The 17,672-nt window shown below is 31.6% G+C and overlaps 1 protein-coding gene across 1 annotated transcript in view; it reads left to right on the top strand.

The window, feature by feature from the left end:
• The window catches only part of LOC129915422 (nicotinamidase), a 40,198-nt gene extending 23,313 nt beyond the window's left edge, over positions 1-16,885 (top strand). The window contains exons 3-8 of the mRNA XM_055994950.1: positions 8,324-8,428; positions 8,507-8,641; positions 8,714-8,842; positions 12,315-12,483; positions 16,411-16,553; positions 16,664-16,885. Coding sequence (XP_055850925.1) covers positions 8,324-8,428; positions 8,507-8,641; positions 8,714-8,842; positions 12,315-12,483; positions 16,411-16,553; positions 16,664-16,789 — 807 coding nt within the window. The 3' untranslated portion in view covers positions 16,790-16,885. The remainder of the gene's footprint in view (positions 1-8,323; positions 8,429-8,506; positions 8,642-8,713; positions 8,843-12,314; positions 12,484-16,410; positions 16,554-16,663) is intronic.
• The last annotated feature ends 787 nt before the right edge of the window (positions 16,886-17,672 follow it).

Raw genomic sequence — 17,672 nt, 5'->3', positions numbered from 1 at the left:
GAGCGCCAGTATCAGTTCCAGGTGCCGCGATAGAGTTATCCCCAGGGGTCTCGTCGGTCTGAGATAAGTCTTCAGACGTCTTAGACTTCCTGGGGTTGGCAACTTCTACCGTTGACCCACTGATTGTAGGAGCATCTGTTTTTGCTTCCTCTGTTGTTGCAAGGTCCTTAGAACTATCGCCCTTGTTGTTTCCTTGCGTGCCAGTGCCTTCCTGTCTTGAGTTTGCCTTGATCCTAATTTGGATCTGAGAGAAATTCAAGAACAGTTTGCACTTTGACTTCAGAATGGAGTCCTTGGATTTCTCATCGACAGAGAAAGTGACGTGATGACCGCCACTTTTTTCTTTGATGATCCTGAGGACTCTCCATCCTTTGGTGTTTAAATCGGTGTTTTGTTTTCCAAGCCGATTTAGAAAAATGTCTTTGGTGAGATTTTCATCTTCCGGGACATAAGTAACGCAAACGTGTTGCTTGGGTATATCGTTGCCCTGAGTGACACGTAGTTTTGCGTCCTTCCATGGCTTTATTTTTTCTGCCGTAGACATGAGCCATTTTTTGGTCTCTGTGTCGTGACAGGTAAACGAGAGCCATCCGTCTCTGTCCGAGACGGCTACAAACTTAATTGCTGGACAGTTTTTGTCTGCTTTGTCCATTTCTTCCAGAACGCTTTTTCTGACCAGTTTGGTTTCGCGCTCCGTAAGTGTTTGTAAAGGATGGAGAAAGTGCATAATCGCGACCTTACATTGGGCTGTGGCATCCCGATAGGAGCCCCCTGATGTGCTTGGTCGTGATTGATTACCTTCTTTTCCATGGTTGGATCCAGTTTTGGCGGCACTGCTGGGCTTGTCTTTGCTGGTATTAGGGCTGAATCTGGTCTTCTCGTGAGCACGATGCTTCTTCGAGGCTGCTCCTGCAGGGGAGTTGTCAGCTGACCGTTCCCTTTTGCCCTTGTTAGTTGGTTGCACCGATGTGCCAGCCTGCTTGTCTGCTAGTATTTTAGCATATCTAGCCTTTTCTCTGCGCCTGGCTTCTTCGGGCTCAATGCCGTCTCTTATCTGCGCAGCTATACGTCGCTTCTGAGCCCCAGTGAAATAATCTTTCTGCTGGGGCTTGTTGACGTGTTCGTTACCCTCAATCATAGAGCTTGGACCTTGTGGTGCCTGAGCATCTAGATTGCCCTTTGCATTGGGAACGGGCACGGCTCCTGTATATGGCGGTGGTTCGACGAAATCCACGTCCATATCAGTCCCTGGTGAGCGGAGTAGAGCTTCTTCATCTGACTCCGTTATTGCGTTGTCAACCAGTAAATGATTTTTGTTTTTGTTTTTATTTTGGTTTGTGTTTTTTTGTTTGTTTGTTTCCATTTGAATCCCACGAGTATGGCGAGAAATATAAGGTCAACTATCTACAGAGCTCCCATGTAGACGTAAGGCTAGTTACTATGCGAGGTCGCCCGGTATCGCATAGGGACAGTACGTTCGCGATGCACATGTTTTGTTCCCTGCACCATTCAGTCCTCGGCACGTATTCCAACTACCTTGACTTGGGAATTTTTGTTTGTGGAGGGTAAGGGAAGGTAAGTTGAGTAGGGAAATAGGAAAGAAGGGGGGAGGGGTAGAGGAGGGGAGGGGATGGCTGCATCTTAGCTTCGAATCTCCTCATAGGGAATGTTTTAGTCCCAAGAGTCATTGACCTCTACTAAGCCTCCGCACCGCGACAAGGTGTACAGCCCCGCCGAGGATAGTCCAAAGACCAAAGATACGCAAACTGAGATTTGTGCTTGGGATAAACCCCTCTTCAATACTGCATTCAAACTTAGCTGACGTCATAATTTTTTTTCGGATTTTTCCCCATTGACTGAACTATATCTTCTATTCTTATTATTTAATAGGCATATTTCAGCTCGTTTTTGTGTATTCGGCTTATTATAAGGTTTGTGTATGAATTATAGAACTGTTTTATATATCAAGGGGCACGGTAGTGCCCAGCCAAGTTCTCTAGCAACTTTGGCACTACACCCTTACTACATTTGTTGAGCTCGTAAAAACCAAACTCCTCACAAAATTTCAGCCTCCTACGATGAGTAGTTTCTGAGATATAGGGCTTCAAAAATCGCAAAAACCGTAACTGACTCACTGACTCACTGACAGATCATCAAAATTATGGAGAACTTCCCGATATCGTAGAAACTTGAAATTTTACACGGTGATAGGACTTGTGGTGTATACAAAGGAAAAAATCGAAAATTTGAGATTTTCAATTCAGGGGGCGTGGCATCCGCCCATTTCCGCTGAATTTTCATCATATATTATAGAGCACTTCTGATTATCGTAGAATCTTGAAATTTGGTAGAATAGTAGAGCTGGTAGTTAATACAAAGGAAAAAATTTAAAACTTGAGAATTTCAGCCAGGGGGCGTGGCAACCGCCCATTTCCGCTGAATTTTCATAAATTATTATAGAGCACTTCTGAATGTCGTAGAATCTTGAAATTTGGTAGAATAGTAGAACTGGTAGTTAATACAAAGGAAAAAATTTAAAACTTGAGAATTTCAGCCAGGGGGCGTGGCAACCGCCCATTTTCGCTGAATTTTCATAAATTATTATAGAGCACTTCTGATTGTCGTAGAATCTTGAAATTTGGTAGAATGGTAGAGCTGGTAGTTTTTACAAAAGAAAAAATTTAAAATTTGAGAATTTCAGCCAGGGGGCGTGGCAACCGCCCATTTCCGCTGAATTTTCATAAATTATTATAGAGCACTTCTGATTGTCGTAGAATCTTGAAATTTGGTGGAATGGTAGAGCTGGTAGTTTATACAAAGGAAAAAATTTTAAATTTGAGAATTTCAGCCAGGGGGCGTGGCAACCGGCATTCCCGCTGAATTTTCATAAATTATTATAGAGCACTTCTGATTGTCGTAGAATCTTGAAATTTGGTAGAATGGTAGAGCTGGTAGTTTATACAAAGGAAAAAATTTAAAATTTGAGAATTTCAGCCAGGGGGCGTGGCAACCGCCCATTTCCGCTGAATTTTCATAAATTATTATAGAGCACTTCTGATTGTCGTAGAATCTTGAAATTTGGTAGAATAGTAGAGCTAATAGTTTATACAAAGGAATAAATTTAAAATTTGAGAATTTCAGCCAGGGGGCGTGGCAACCGCCCATTTCCGCTGAATTTTCATAAATTATTATAGAGCACTTCTGATTGTCGTAGAATCTTGAAATTTGTTAGAATGGTGGAGCTGGTAGTTTACACAAAGGAAAAAATTTAAAGTTTGAGAATTTCAGGCAGGGGGCGTGGCAACCAAACATTTTCACTGAATTTTCATCAAATATAGAGATTTTATATTCTACAGGCATACCTTGCAAAAAGTAGTGAAATCACAACAAAAACATTACTGTTAAAAAAAGAGCCAAGTTCTCCTATGTTGAAATTATGCTGGCACAAAAAGTACTGAGATGTAAAAGTGTACCAAGTTCTAAAGTTTGGGTTCAAATTCGTATCAATAAAATTTTGATTGTTTACTTGGCAATTTTTGAAATAACTTTAAAAATCGATAATTAAGAAAAATTGTCAAGAGAACAATCAAAATTTTATTGATACGAATTTGAACCCAAACTTTAGAACTTGGTACACTTTTACATCTCAGTACTTTTTGTGCCAGCATAATTTCAACATAGGAGAACTTGGCTCTTTTTTTAACAGTAATGTTTTTGTTGTGATAGAATTAAAGGTAACACATTAAGCTATGTTAAAATTGCAAAAAAAAGTACATGTCACCACTGAATATTTTGATATTTCGATGTGCCAAAGGCCTCGCTTCAAAAAATCACCTTTTGAGAAGTAAATACCTAATATGTATTATTTTTTTTAACATAGAAAAAGATTTTTGATACAGATTTATAGACAAGAGAAATACCTTTCATTTGATACCAATATTAATTTTGTACATCCCTTATTACGCATTCTACGATTAATTGTTAAAAAAAATAGCTTAAATCTTGATTGTGAAATCCGAAACTTCAAACTCAAATATCTCCAAAATCCCACTAACGAATTTGAAAATATTTTACCCATGTAATGTGCTTATCGTCACCTTTCATTTGACACCAATTTCGTTAGTGAACACACTGGGCCCAAAAATGTGCCATCTCCTTTCATATTTTTAATTTTCTTTCTAATTTTACATTCACAAAATTTTAGAAGCAGTTCATGTTCAATCTAATGTTACTAAAGGATAGTCGTACATACATATGTGCTTATTTGTTTGTTCCATCATTTCTATGTTCGTTACGTTTTTCTTTAATAAAAACTAACTAAAGCATTTGTTCACTCGGGCGTATACGTAATCTTTTTTTTTTTGCATGTTTTGTATTTTTCGTTGAATGGTAGATTTTGTTTTGGTTGTTGTATGGTTCGAAACTTGATCTATATTTTGTTAACAGCACCAAAGAAAAAAAATCTGGGGATGTTTCTAAGATTTTTCCTACCTGCAACAAACGTTTTTAACATCCATCAGTTTTCAAGTTCGTTTGGTGGCATGTCATAGACAAATAAATTAGACTGTATTTTGTGAAAAAATAGTAAATTCTCAAAAATCGAATTAATTATAAGAGTATCAAAATTATAATTCAATACTAATATCTTGTCTACATAAAACAAGTTTTGAATACTAATATTTTATTTTTATCTCCTTTATTTTTTCCTTATTTCATGCACTTAAAACCAGTTAAAAGAAATACCAACATTTAAAATTTTCGTTGTACGATAAAATCTAAATCTGAAAATCAAGAAAATCATTAGAAACATTTTCCTCTGTAATGCGATGAAAAAAACCTCAAAATTGACGTAAAACATGTATGTTGAAGGTGTTCCATGACGTTAAAAATCATTGTTCATAATCAGTCATATATCAAGAAAATAATAAATTATTCGAGTAAATTTATGACCTTTGGCTTAGCCTTCTTGAAATCAACATTCTGGTTCGCTTTAAAAAATTATTGAAAACATTTTTAATAACAATTTTTTAGTATTAAATTTTTGTAGCTAGGTACAAAAATGTAATAAGAAAATATTGTTATTTATAGAAAGCACTTTTTAACTAAATATGGTCTCTCCAGATCATAGCCGATGCTTCAATATTTACTTTGTTTTTCTTTTGAAGTTTAAGGTTAAATTTTCGCTTCATTTGTTTGAGTACATTCGGAATGGTATTCAAGTTGTACTCGGTAATGATTTTGATGCAATTTGTTTTTCTTCAGAAGGACTCCTGATGACAACTTGCAAAATTTGTTTGCAAGTTATGAATAAAGTTTTCAGGTTATTGCGTTACGTAGGTTATTGCGTCCTCTTCAATTTTCAATATTGAAGTTTTTCTTGATGAATAAAGTTAAGAAATATAGCTTTGGGTTGAATCCGTGGCTTAGCTTTTTACCAAATATTGGTCTTAGTCGATATTAGTTGACTTAAAGTTTCGTTAATTCATGGTGAATAAATCCCTGTCATTGATTTCAATATCACTACGTTTGACAATTAAGGAACAGCCAAATGACTTTGTGAATAGGAGGATGGAGAAATCAAGCACTCCTAAGCACCAAATTACAAAAAATATATCACAGCTTTACCATGCAACCATTTATATTCGACCTCGTCCCTCCAACAAAGTCCTTAGCCAAGGACTAAGTTTAAAATGTACCCTTTTTACCTCATTCGACATACTATCTATTTTTTTTTTGCATTTTTGCGTCACAGTTCCATGATGGAAATCTAAAAAAAAATCTCATTTCCCGACATGCATGTGCGAGCAAACCTGCAAAATCGTATCAAAAGAAGGTTATAAAGTTTCCTGTTCATTTATACACCAAAACTATAAAAAAAAAACACCCACCACAAATTTCATGACGTCAAGGTAACATTGATCAAATAATAAAATATACGTCACAAAATCCATTTTCTTACAGTAACATAATATAAGAATACACTCATTGTCTTGTAAGGTCTCAATATTATAAAAAGACAAATGTGCGGTTGTGTTGTCTTATACGAAATACGACAAATAATAATAAAAGAGTACAATATCATTAATCCTCCCTATTCTTCAATTTAGTTACTTTGTACAAATTGACTTAACCTTTGTTCTTCTGTCGTGATTAATGTACGTATACAGAAAACAATATAATGTGTAATACCTCTCCAATGGAGGGAACTAAAACAAGGATTCATGTTCCTATAAAATTATAACATACAAAAGGTGGTAAAGGCTCTACACACACACACATAGAGACACAAACACACATACGACGACATAATTTTTTGACGTCAATTCTTTATGATGATTGTGACGGAGTTCTTGGTATTTGCCAAAATGTTCCAATTCTCCAAGGAAAAGTTGAAGAAGAAATGGCCTTATCTCAGCCAAAAGTAAAAGTGCCACACAACATTAAAATTAAATTATGGCGGATCGGGTGACGAAGTCCTTAACTGAGATGGAAAGCAATAGCAAATAACATAAAAGTGTAGGTGAATTTAGGTGAATTTCTCCAGAATGTTAGAAGTTATGTATAAAAACGTCTTTAAAAAAAATTAATTAAATTAAAGGGTGTTTTTTTCGAAGAGACAGTTAAATCTGTAATTGGTTCCGAAAAACAAAGATTCATTTTACTTTTGGTTTTGATATCAAATTGAACGATTATACTTAAGTTCCTAAGCGTTTTACGCGAATTACTGGCTTTTTGGACCAATAATTACAGATTTAACTATCTCTTCGAAAAAAACACCCTGTCAGCTAAGTTTTTTTTTATGAAAACTCTTTATTCTTGCTTTCTATTCCAAATGCAAGGTTATTACAAAATTTCATTCGGGTGGCCCATCAATTTTGTATGCACCCAAAAAACACCCTAATAACCATGGTATTTTTAAAAACGATTCAGATTCTTGTTTCAATTTCAAAAGTAGTGTTTTATTGGTACTCAGTATTTTACTGAGTAAACATTTTATGCTCTAAATAACAAAAAACGATTACTTTTATTTATTTTTTATAATTCTTTATTGTCGAAGGGTAAGAAAATGTATAAGTAAGGAAACCAAATTTTTTCTGTAAACCAACAAATAAAAATTTTTTGTTTATCCTTAGCAATCATTTGTTGTTGTTTAACGTGTAAAATTTTACTGAGCTAAGTACTGAGTTACCAATAAAACACGGCTATAATTGCTGAATTTCAATAGGGTACCAATACATTTACTTAGTTTTCCAATAAACCCACATTTTCTCTACACCTAAAAAAGCACCGTTTCACATAAACAAAATAATATAGAATTATTTTCTTCGTAATTCACATGGCAAGGATAACATTTTTAATAAATAACGTAAGTGTAACTTTTATACCATTGACTTTATTGGACTTATAGCTGATTTTCCTTATTTCCCAAAAAAACACCCTTTCACCTAAAATATTTAAATAGGTTGCTTAGATTCTTGGTTTTTTGTCATAAATGAAATATTTCTACCAAATTTTTATTCGGGTACCTACTATTTTCGTCCTAGTTTTTGTGGTACCTACTAATTCCGAATTAATTCATTAAAAAAAAACACCCTTTATTTCAAGATAATTTTGTAGGCTCTTTAAATTTTTAGTTCTTATAACAAATGAAACTTTTTCATCAAGTTTAAAAAATTAACAAAATGTAAGCAACTGTTATGATACCTTTCATACACATAGCTCAACCCATTCAAAAAAACACCCTTTCATCAAAAATTTTTTAAGAATTTCATGAATCCTTTTTCCCTACCTTATCTTAAACCTTCATCCCGAAATTCATCAGTGTATCATGTTTTTCACAGGGTTTTCTGTTATATTTTACCTGTTGAAATAAAAAATAAAGACCGTTGGCTTTTAATCGGCAATAACTTCTCTTAGAGTAATCGGATTTTCTTTATTTTTATGTCATTAGATTCTGCATACAAAAATGCCTATTTTACTTGTACTATAACAAAATATCTTAAATATTAATTTTTTGCACTATGCTGAACCTCTCTGTCTAAAGAAATTTACTTGGTGAAATTCATCTTTTGAATTTTCCTCATGAAAGGACATTATATGTAGTTAATTTCATGGTTTTGAAATTCAAGAGAAAATGGAAATTTACTATAAATTGCCACGAGATAAGGACACAAAAAAAACGAAAGACTACGACGAAACGGCTGCGATTGCGAGGACTACGACGACAACACCAAGAGGATTTTCTTATTAATTTTCTTTTTGTTTTTTGTTTTTTTCTAATATTTGTTCTGTTTTTTTCTCGTTTCTCATTTCATGCAAACAGATCGTTCGTCCTGTGAATGCTTTTATCATTGTTGACGTACAAAATGACTTTATAAGTGGATCGCTGGATATAAGTAATTGCAGTGCACAGCACAAAGGACAGGAGGTGAGTATTAACATTTTAAATTGGGTATACTTTTGTTGGGGGTGAATCAATTAATATTAATGTTTGTTTATCTTTAAGATTTTAGATCCAATAAATAACCTTTTGGCAACTGTGGATTTTGATGCAGTATTTTATTCATTAGATTGGCATCCTAGTGATCATGTGTCTTTTATTGATAATGTGAAATTAAGACCATTGGATGAGACATCACCTGTGAGTTTTTAAATGGAATAGATATGGATTTAGTAATGAAAGTATTAATTTTTGTATATTTTTATTTTTTAGATTGATGCTGATATGGCACAAGTTTATGATACAGTTATATTTGCTGGTCCACCACCAATGAAACAACGATTGTGGCCACGTCATTGTGTACAAGATTCATGGGGTGCTGAATTGCACAAGGATCTGAAGGTAAGAAGATTTTAGAATGTTTAAATAAAAGTTAGCAACATTGTGAAAGGAGCCTTAGAAAATTTATAAAATGCTTGTCTTATCAAATTGTATTAGTAGGATTGTATTAGGAACAATTAATTAATCAAAATATTTTTTTTATTTCATACGCCATTACGCTCCAAATTAACTAACAGTTTCTAGTTTTATAAAAAATAAATTTCTAACTTTTATTTGACAACAACACCGCAAAATTTTGTACGGTGTGGGAATGGTTTATTATTTTAAAAAGTTACCCTAATATTGTAGTTTTCAAAAAAGTATTCAAAACGTATAATAAAAAACTCAGAAAAAATCAGAAACCGAAAAAATTATGATTTTTTTCCTGTGAAAAAATAGTTAGCTTAAAACCGTGGCTTGTTTGCCTAAAACTAGCCCAGGATAGCCCAACTTTTACTTTCGCTATCCTATCTTTAATTAAAAGCTTATAGAAGCATTAAATATTTTGTATTAACTTAAAAAAAAAAAAAATAGTACGCATACACCACAGTGACCCTTTTAATTTATAATTTAGAAAAAGTAGACCCACTGATATGGGCACTGCACCTCAAATATTATTTATTTGACTTGGAAGAATTCTTACTTGATTTACTGCCAATTTTTCAATAGTCAGTTAAACAGTCAGTTAGTACTTATTCCTAAGGATAGAGAAAAAATCAATTTTTCAACAAGCAGATATAGCTTATTCCTAAGAATAAAACTATCTGCTTCTTTCAGAGAAGAATAAAAATTATTCTAAGTAATAATCGCAACAAAAATATTGTGTCAGTTGTAAAAGCTGTTTTGAAAGAATTTTGAAAAAAATACAGTGGAACACAAGAAAACAAAAACAATCATGAATAAAAATGACGTTTAATTTTAAATATTTTTGAATTTGACAATTTTTTTTGTTATTCTGTAGAATAAATTATTCTTGATTGAAAAATTCAATGTTTTTATCTGATTGTTTATGAGCCTTATAACTTTATTCGTCGAACAGTTAACAAACAGACTGTTTATTAGAAGATTGAAAAATTGGCTCTTAGGGCCAATTTTTCAATAGTCAGTTAAACAGTCAGTTAGTACTTATTCCTAAGGATAGAGAGAAAATCAATTTTTCAACAAGCAGATATATCTTATTCCTAAGAATAAAACTATCTGCTTCTTTCAGAGACGAATAAAAATTATTCTAAGGAATAATCTCAACAAAAATATTGTGTCAGTTGTCAAAGCTGTTTTGAAAGAATTTTGAAAAAAATACAGTGGAAGACAAGAAAACAAAAACAATCATGAATAAAAATGACGTTTAATTTTAAATATTTTTTAATTTGAGAATTTTTTTTTGTTATTTTGTAGAATAAATTATTCTTGATTGAAAAATTCAATGTTTTTATCTGATTGTTTATGAGCCTAATAACTTTATTCGTGGAACAGTTAACTGACTGTTTATTAGAAGATTGAAAAATTGGCTCTTAATGTGATTTATTTTATTTTCCCAAAACCACATAATACAAATATTTTGTTAAGTGTAAAAAGTATTGTTTTTTTTAGTTTTCTATATGAGTACCTTGAAAAGCTACATGCTTAGTATAATCTATACATTTTTTTTTTTCAAAAGTATCAACAAATATAAAATGAGGTGATTTCTTTTTGAGTAGACAAATATTACTTTTAAGACCTTTTTCAACTAAATATGATAATTCCAACAAATTCCATCACTTTAACCTACCCTAAGTTCAAAAATTTTGGCACAAAAACTTTTTTAAATTATCAACCTTTTAGATATCAAAATTTGTTTTTTTTTTTCAGTGTAAAAATTTCCTTTTTACACTTTCTTGATTAACCATGGTTATTTGACAATACGGGAAGGTTGGTAATTTTCTACACATATAGTATTTTTATTCACCTCAGTTTGATTTAAAATTTTGAAGGTATGGAAATTTTTAATCGAAAAACGGCTCTTATCATTAGTTTTAGTGTAGACAATTCTCTCAGTGATTCCAATAAAAATTTCTCCGTATACTTCGTAAAGTGCAAAGCAAATTTTATAACATTTAATAACATTGATAACAACCTTAAGGATTCTGTCCGTTCAATTTTGCACAAAAAAGTTTTGTAAGAAATAAAAAAAGTTTACTCTTGATTTTTTTTTTTAATTTTTATTTTGATAACTTAACCAAAGTTTTAACATTAAAAATGTTTTTTTTTCATGAATATGAATGTTCAAGTTGTTATATAATAATAATAATAAGAACAACAAATAGACTGTTGGGACATCACAAAAATGTGCCTGGTCAAGAGAAAAGAAAAAATTATTGAAAAAATGGCTTACAAGCAAATATTTCATTATCATAGTACCCCAAAGAATATTTATGAGTCAGCACAACCTCTATTCAAAAAATTAAATGTGTATTTCATATATCTATCATACATAAAGAAAAAACATCTTAAACACGCAACTTTTATACAAAAAAAAAAAAAAAAAATCAAAAAAGTTAAAAAAAGGGACTTATAATTTTTAATACCTATCCTCTTTTTTAATTTCTTTTAAATGTTCTTCTACCATTGTGATGTCCTTTGCAGAAAAATAAAAATACATAATTCTTGGTTAAGAACCAACGCTATTAACTTCAAATAAAAATCGATTTGAAGAATTCTCAAGAGTTCAAAGACTGCTCACTTAAACACACATTTGCAAATCAAAAGAACAATGGCAAACAAATGTTTTCAAAACTGTCAATGACATCGATGTTGGTTTACGAAAAGAAATCGATTCTTACTATAGCCTAGTAGATCTTTGTTCCTAAGTCCTACATACATATTTTTCTTACAAAACCATCAACGGTTTTTTAAAGTTACATACACACACTTTGTGTGTTTTATCTAATTCAATGGTTAATACATCAGTAGCCAAACCATTCTATTCGAAATTATTTGAAGGTTTCTTTTCAATTTATAATCGTATTTTATCCCCTTTGGGAGGATTTGTTGATGTCCTTAAATTCAAAGACTCGTTGTGTCGTATAAAAAAAACTAAGGAATTTCTATCATAAAGTAAACTCTTATAAAAACACAGCTACCACAAAATAGTACTGTGCAAAATTAACAAACTACGTATTGTATAAAGTTAAATTGTCAATTATTTTTTTTTAATAGTTTTTATGGTTGGCAACAGTTATCAATTCTAAATTGAATGAATAAAAAAATTAAAATAATGTATCGAAAAAAAGTTATTTGGATATCCTATTCGAAATTATCCAAATTTTTTTGATTAATAAACAAAAAAAAAAAAATATTATAATTATAAAATAAATAAAATAATTCTTTTTTAATAGCATTATAAAATATATTCACAAAAGTATAATAAATTTAATTTTATCAATTCATTCTTTTTATGTCTATTTCTTCTTCTATTTTTTTTTTTCAAATACACAAAAAAAAACAAAAATAACAGATTGCAGACCAAGGAATTAAGGTATACAAAGGTACTAATCCAGAAGTTGATTCCTATTCAGTTTTTTGGGATAACAAAAAGCTCTCGGATACCACACTGAATGCCCAACTAAAGATGAAAGGGACCACAGATATTTACGTTTGTGGCTTGGCGTACGATGTTTGCGTTGGTAAGTTAGTACTTTTATAATAGTATAGAAATAAAAATAGACATACTCGTACCTTACATAAAAGATGCATAGATTTAGAAAACAAAACCACAAAATCGTGTAAAACTTTTGTTTTCTGGGGGATTACTGAATTTATTAATGTTTTGTTTATCAAGTATCAGGTGTTCTGCTAAAAATGTAGGTATAGAAAGGACCAAACACTGTTTATGCAAAAAATACACCAATACAAAGTCCTGTTGGATGGAAAAACTTTTCAAAGTTTTCTCGTAATTGTTTTACTTTAATTTAATTCAATTTTATTAAAAACTTATTTAACATTATGGAAAGTATTTGCATTAGGAGTTCTTTGCGTTTAGTTAATAATGTAACTGGAAAATATTCAAACAGTATTTCCATTGAAATTAAAGGGTCCCTTGGCACGAACTTTCTCTTAGAGTTCAAGTTGCTTAAATTTTTAAGACTTTTTAGATAGAAATTTGGAAAATGTAGGTACCTTCTATACAGGGTGTCCCAAAAGTTAACGTCGAAACGAAAACGGTAGATAGGGTAGGTGGTGACAGTTATCAGAAAAATAATAAAAAAAATCGCAGCCATATATTTTGGGAGTTTGAAAAAGAGTAGAAAAAATGGTCACCCTGTGACGGTTTTTCATGTGCCGTGACTACAAATCTTAATTTTTCTCATTTTTTTCTTTTGTTACGGAACCTTGAATAACCTTGCTATCAAATGCATTCAAACATTTTAACTCAGCTGCATCAGTTTTAAGGAAAATATTACTTTTTTACCCAACTTAGTACTTAAAGTTTTTACATGACTCTAATTCAATGAGCCGTAGTGTAAAAAAATGCACTACGATGTTTCGGCAAGTTGCCTTAAAAGTTGGTGTGTTCAATTCTCTCTTCAAAATGGTATAACATTGTTGGGAATATTTCATAAATAACACAGATATAATTTTTCCATATTATTCAAGTTTTGTACCCTTTCAGAACCTTTCAGAATACAAAAACTTAAATAATATGGAAAAATTACCTAAAAAAAAGTCGGATTTCTTAAGAAAAAATTTTATCTCGGTTATTTATGAAATATTCCCAACAATGTTATACCATTTTGAAAAGAGAATTGAACACACCAACTTTTAAGGCAACTTGCCGAAACATCGTAGTGCATTTTTTTACACTACTGCTCATTGAATCAGAGTCATGTAAAAACTTTTAGTACTAAGTTGGGTAAAAAAGTAATATTTTCTTTAAAACTGATGCAGCTGAGTTAAAATTTTTGAATGCATTTGATAGCAAGGTTATTCAAGGTTCCGTAACAAAAGAAAAAAATGAGTAAAATTAAGATTTGTAGTCACGGCACATGAAAAACCGTCACAGGGTGACCATTTTTTCGACTTTTTTTCAAATGCCCATAACTTCCAAAATATATGGCTGCGATTTTTTTAATTATTTTTCTGATAACTGTCACCACCTACCCTATCTACCGTTTCGTTTCGAAGTTAACTTTTGGGACACCCTGTATAGGTACAAAAAAAAAAAAAAAATAAAATTCGTTTTTTTTTTTTAATAAAATCTGAAATCAAATTGCCCTCCAAAACAAGTATGAAGCTTTGATTGATATATTAAGATGCATTTTTAGAAAAAAAATTTCAAAATCGTTAGAGCCGTTTTTTAAAAAAACTCTAAATTTTTATAAATAATTTTTTGTTTTAAAATAAAATTGGGATGCCATTTTGTAGAAATCACTAATCAACATCTAAAAACAAAATTTCAAAAAAATTCAATGTCCCGTTTTCAAAAATTTGATTTTTCAAAAAATAATTTTCAAAGGAGACTGGGCACTTTTGTATGGGACGTGGCCCATCGGTGTAACACATTGTGACATACATCAAATGAAAGGTCTCGATGAGTGTATTGTTTTTTAGTATGGGCACAAGTCTGTATCTCGTGCAGGAAAAGTGCAGTGATGCATTTTATGTTAAAAAATATGTGTAATAAAATTCAGAAAAGTATAGGTACATTTTGACTAGATGCTCGATTAAATTGTTTCAAAAACATTACATAACTGTGATGGAAGTTCAATTGGGCTATTCCATCACCAGTTTTCACCCATAACTTAATGCATTTTTCGGTTTTTTTAACACTTTTGTATGGGACGTGGCTCATTGGTGTAACACATTGAGACACACATTAGATGAAAGATCTCAATGAGCGTGTTATTTTTTTGTATGGACAATAGACTCTATCTCGTGCAGGGAAAGTGCAGTGGTGCATTTTATGCTCAAAAATAAATGTAACACATTGAGACTTACTTCAAATAAAAGGTACTGATGAGCGCATTATTCCTTTGAATGGACACAAAACTCTTTCTCGTGGAAGGTGGAGTGTTGCATTTTATATTCAAAAATGTATTACAGCTTATTTTACATGTTTGTGTTTTTGGAACAAAAAAAGGTATGGTTTGGAGTTTAAATTCACTCCAACGTTTTATTAGTAATATAACTTAAAGTTTGATTTGCATTTTTGAAAAATTAGTCACAACCATCGTATATTTAAATTACTTTCAAACCGACAAGGTAGTTTCGCACACGACTTCAAAGTACAGAAAATCATATACAAACATATTTTTGTATTGCATTTCACAAATCCATAAAAACCGATAAATGCATTTTTTTTTTGAAAAATTAGAGCAGTTGATGGATTAGTCCAACAAAACAAAGTTATTATAATGTTTTTGAATCAAGTCAAAATGCATGCTTTTCTGAGTTTTATTACATACATTTTTAGACATAAAATGCATCACTGCACTTTCCCTGCACGAGATACAGACTTGTGCCCATACAAAAAAATAGTACACTCATCGAGACCTTTCATTTGATGTATGTCTCAATGTGTTACACCAATGGGCCAAAATGCCCACTCTCCTTTTTTTTTTAAATCCAAAAATTAATTTTTTGGAAATGTTATTTTTGATTAATAAATTATACAAATTCTTCTTTACAAAAAGTTTCGTATAAATCGAGGAAGCAGTTTCGGAGATAATCGGATTTGAAGAAAACGGTTCTGTGGCAGGTACCGTCCAATAGGCACTTGAAATTCTTGCTTCCAGTCTAATGAAAAATATTTGCTGAGGTTCAATTGCTACAATAAAAATATTACTTTGTTTTTGCAAGAAATCCACATTTTATCTACACCTCAAAAAACACACTTTAACTTTTTGTATCCGTAATTGATATGGGAAAGATAACAGTTTTATTAAGGTTCGTGAGGGAACCATTTATACCATTGGTTTTATCTGACTTATGGTGGATTTTCCTTATTGCCCTTTTCACCTAAAAAATATTTTTATAGACAGCTTAGGTTTATAGTTTTTGTTCCAAATGAATTTTTTTTACCAATTGTCATTGGTAACGTTAGTCCAGAATATCCCAACTTTGTTTTTCTTTATTTTAATATTTTTTTTTTTAAAGATACAACAAAAGACTTTTTTTCATATCAGAGTCCGAAAAAATTGTGATTTTTTTTCCTGTGAAAAAATCGTAAGTTTAAAACCGTGGTAAGCCCAGGAGTTGTGTTAAAGTTCCGAGTCTTTGTAGTATGTGAACTGTGAAATAATAGGTTATTTGAAACTTTGATTTTATTTTCTCATAGCTAGTTTATCTCTCCAACAAATAAGAATTCAAATAAATCGATAGCAAAATGGAAGAAGGGTAAAGATAAAATAAGACATTTTCTATTTCACAAAAAGAGTTTATACATAAAGTTTTCTTGACTTGACCCGGGCTTTTAACCTTTTATAAAACTTCATGTGCAACATCCTGTTCAAATAAACATAAATTCCAACAACATATTTTATTCATTCATATACGTTATGCAAATATTATATGTATAAGGAAATATACCAACATTTTATTTAATCTCATCACAGGTGCAACTGCTGTTGATGCCTTATCGGCTGGATATCGAACAATTTTGATTGATGACTGTTGCCGGGGTGTGGATCTCCGTGACATCGAAAGCGTCAAAGGAAAGGTGAACTCTAGCTATGGTGTTATTGTTCATTCAGACGAGGTAAATCAATTTGAAACTCAATCAATTATGTATCTATCCATCTCTGATGGATGGAAAATATTTTATCGTATATAATAAAATTTTATATATACATTTATATATATTTTTAGGTAAAAGCTATGGTAGAAGGAAGAGATCGTCGTCCAGAATTAGGTTATAAACTGGCAATGGAATTAAAAAATCCAGATTCTGTTCTATCACAGAGAGATAGTGGGATTGCAAGAATTGCACCTTAATTTAATTGCTGCACAAATAAAATTTCTGATGTTGTTATCAGATGCGCTTCAAAGTGAAATACATATATAACTAATAAATTATTCTATAGCTTCTAAAATACGTATGTAACTATAAAGTTGTACTAATATAGTTCAAGCATTTTGAAATTGAAAATTGAGTTGAAATATTTTTAAAACATAAATTTTGAGTATGGAATTTTGAGCTGTTAATCAAAAAAAATAATTGTTGGCTTCCTTCCTAGTAACGAAAATCCCCCCTTTTATAAAAATAGTTCTTAACTTTTTAAAAATTAAAAATCCTACAACACGGGAATTTTTTCAAACTAGTACACGGCTTTGGCTATCGACTTTGCAGTATGTGAAGAATAGGTGCTTCGCAGTACTGGATTAGCACATTCCAACATTCACAAAAGATTTTGGCTGTGCCCTGATGGCCACAATTGTAACCAAATCAACTATACTGTAATATACGCAAAAATAAAAAAAAAAGTTCTGATTTTTTTTCATCGCTGATACTGAATCGAAGTCCATTTCCGTTCAGCACTTCAGGTCTTCGAGATAACCTCATAAAAGATGTTCGTTTCAGGATGCACGTGAGCACTTTTTGAACTTAGCTAAAAAAGCTGACGTGATCGAATGAACGGACCTCGGATTTGGTGTAAGCGACCCAAAAAAACATTGCCAGCATTGCTACATTGTCGCAACCCCATTTCAGACCTTTATTTAATTTTTGTGTGGCTGTGTAATCTAACATGGACTCAGACTTCTATCTGGTTGGAGCCAAGCTATTCATAAGTTTATACAAGGAAGGTGCTCAAGAAAAGAACTCACGAGTTAAGACAAAATCCTATACATTTTGGCTAAAAAAAAAACAGTTATTAAT

Source organism: Episyrphus balteatus, chromosome 3 (assembly GCF_945859705.1).
Source record: "Episyrphus balteatus chromosome 3, idEpiBalt1.1, whole genome shotgun sequence".
In the NCBI taxonomy this organism is placed as follows: Eukaryota; Metazoa; Arthropoda; class Insecta; order Diptera; family Syrphidae; genus Episyrphus; species Episyrphus balteatus.
Note: the sequence above shows the minus strand (reverse complement) of the source record. Positions and strands in the feature narration are given on the sequence as shown.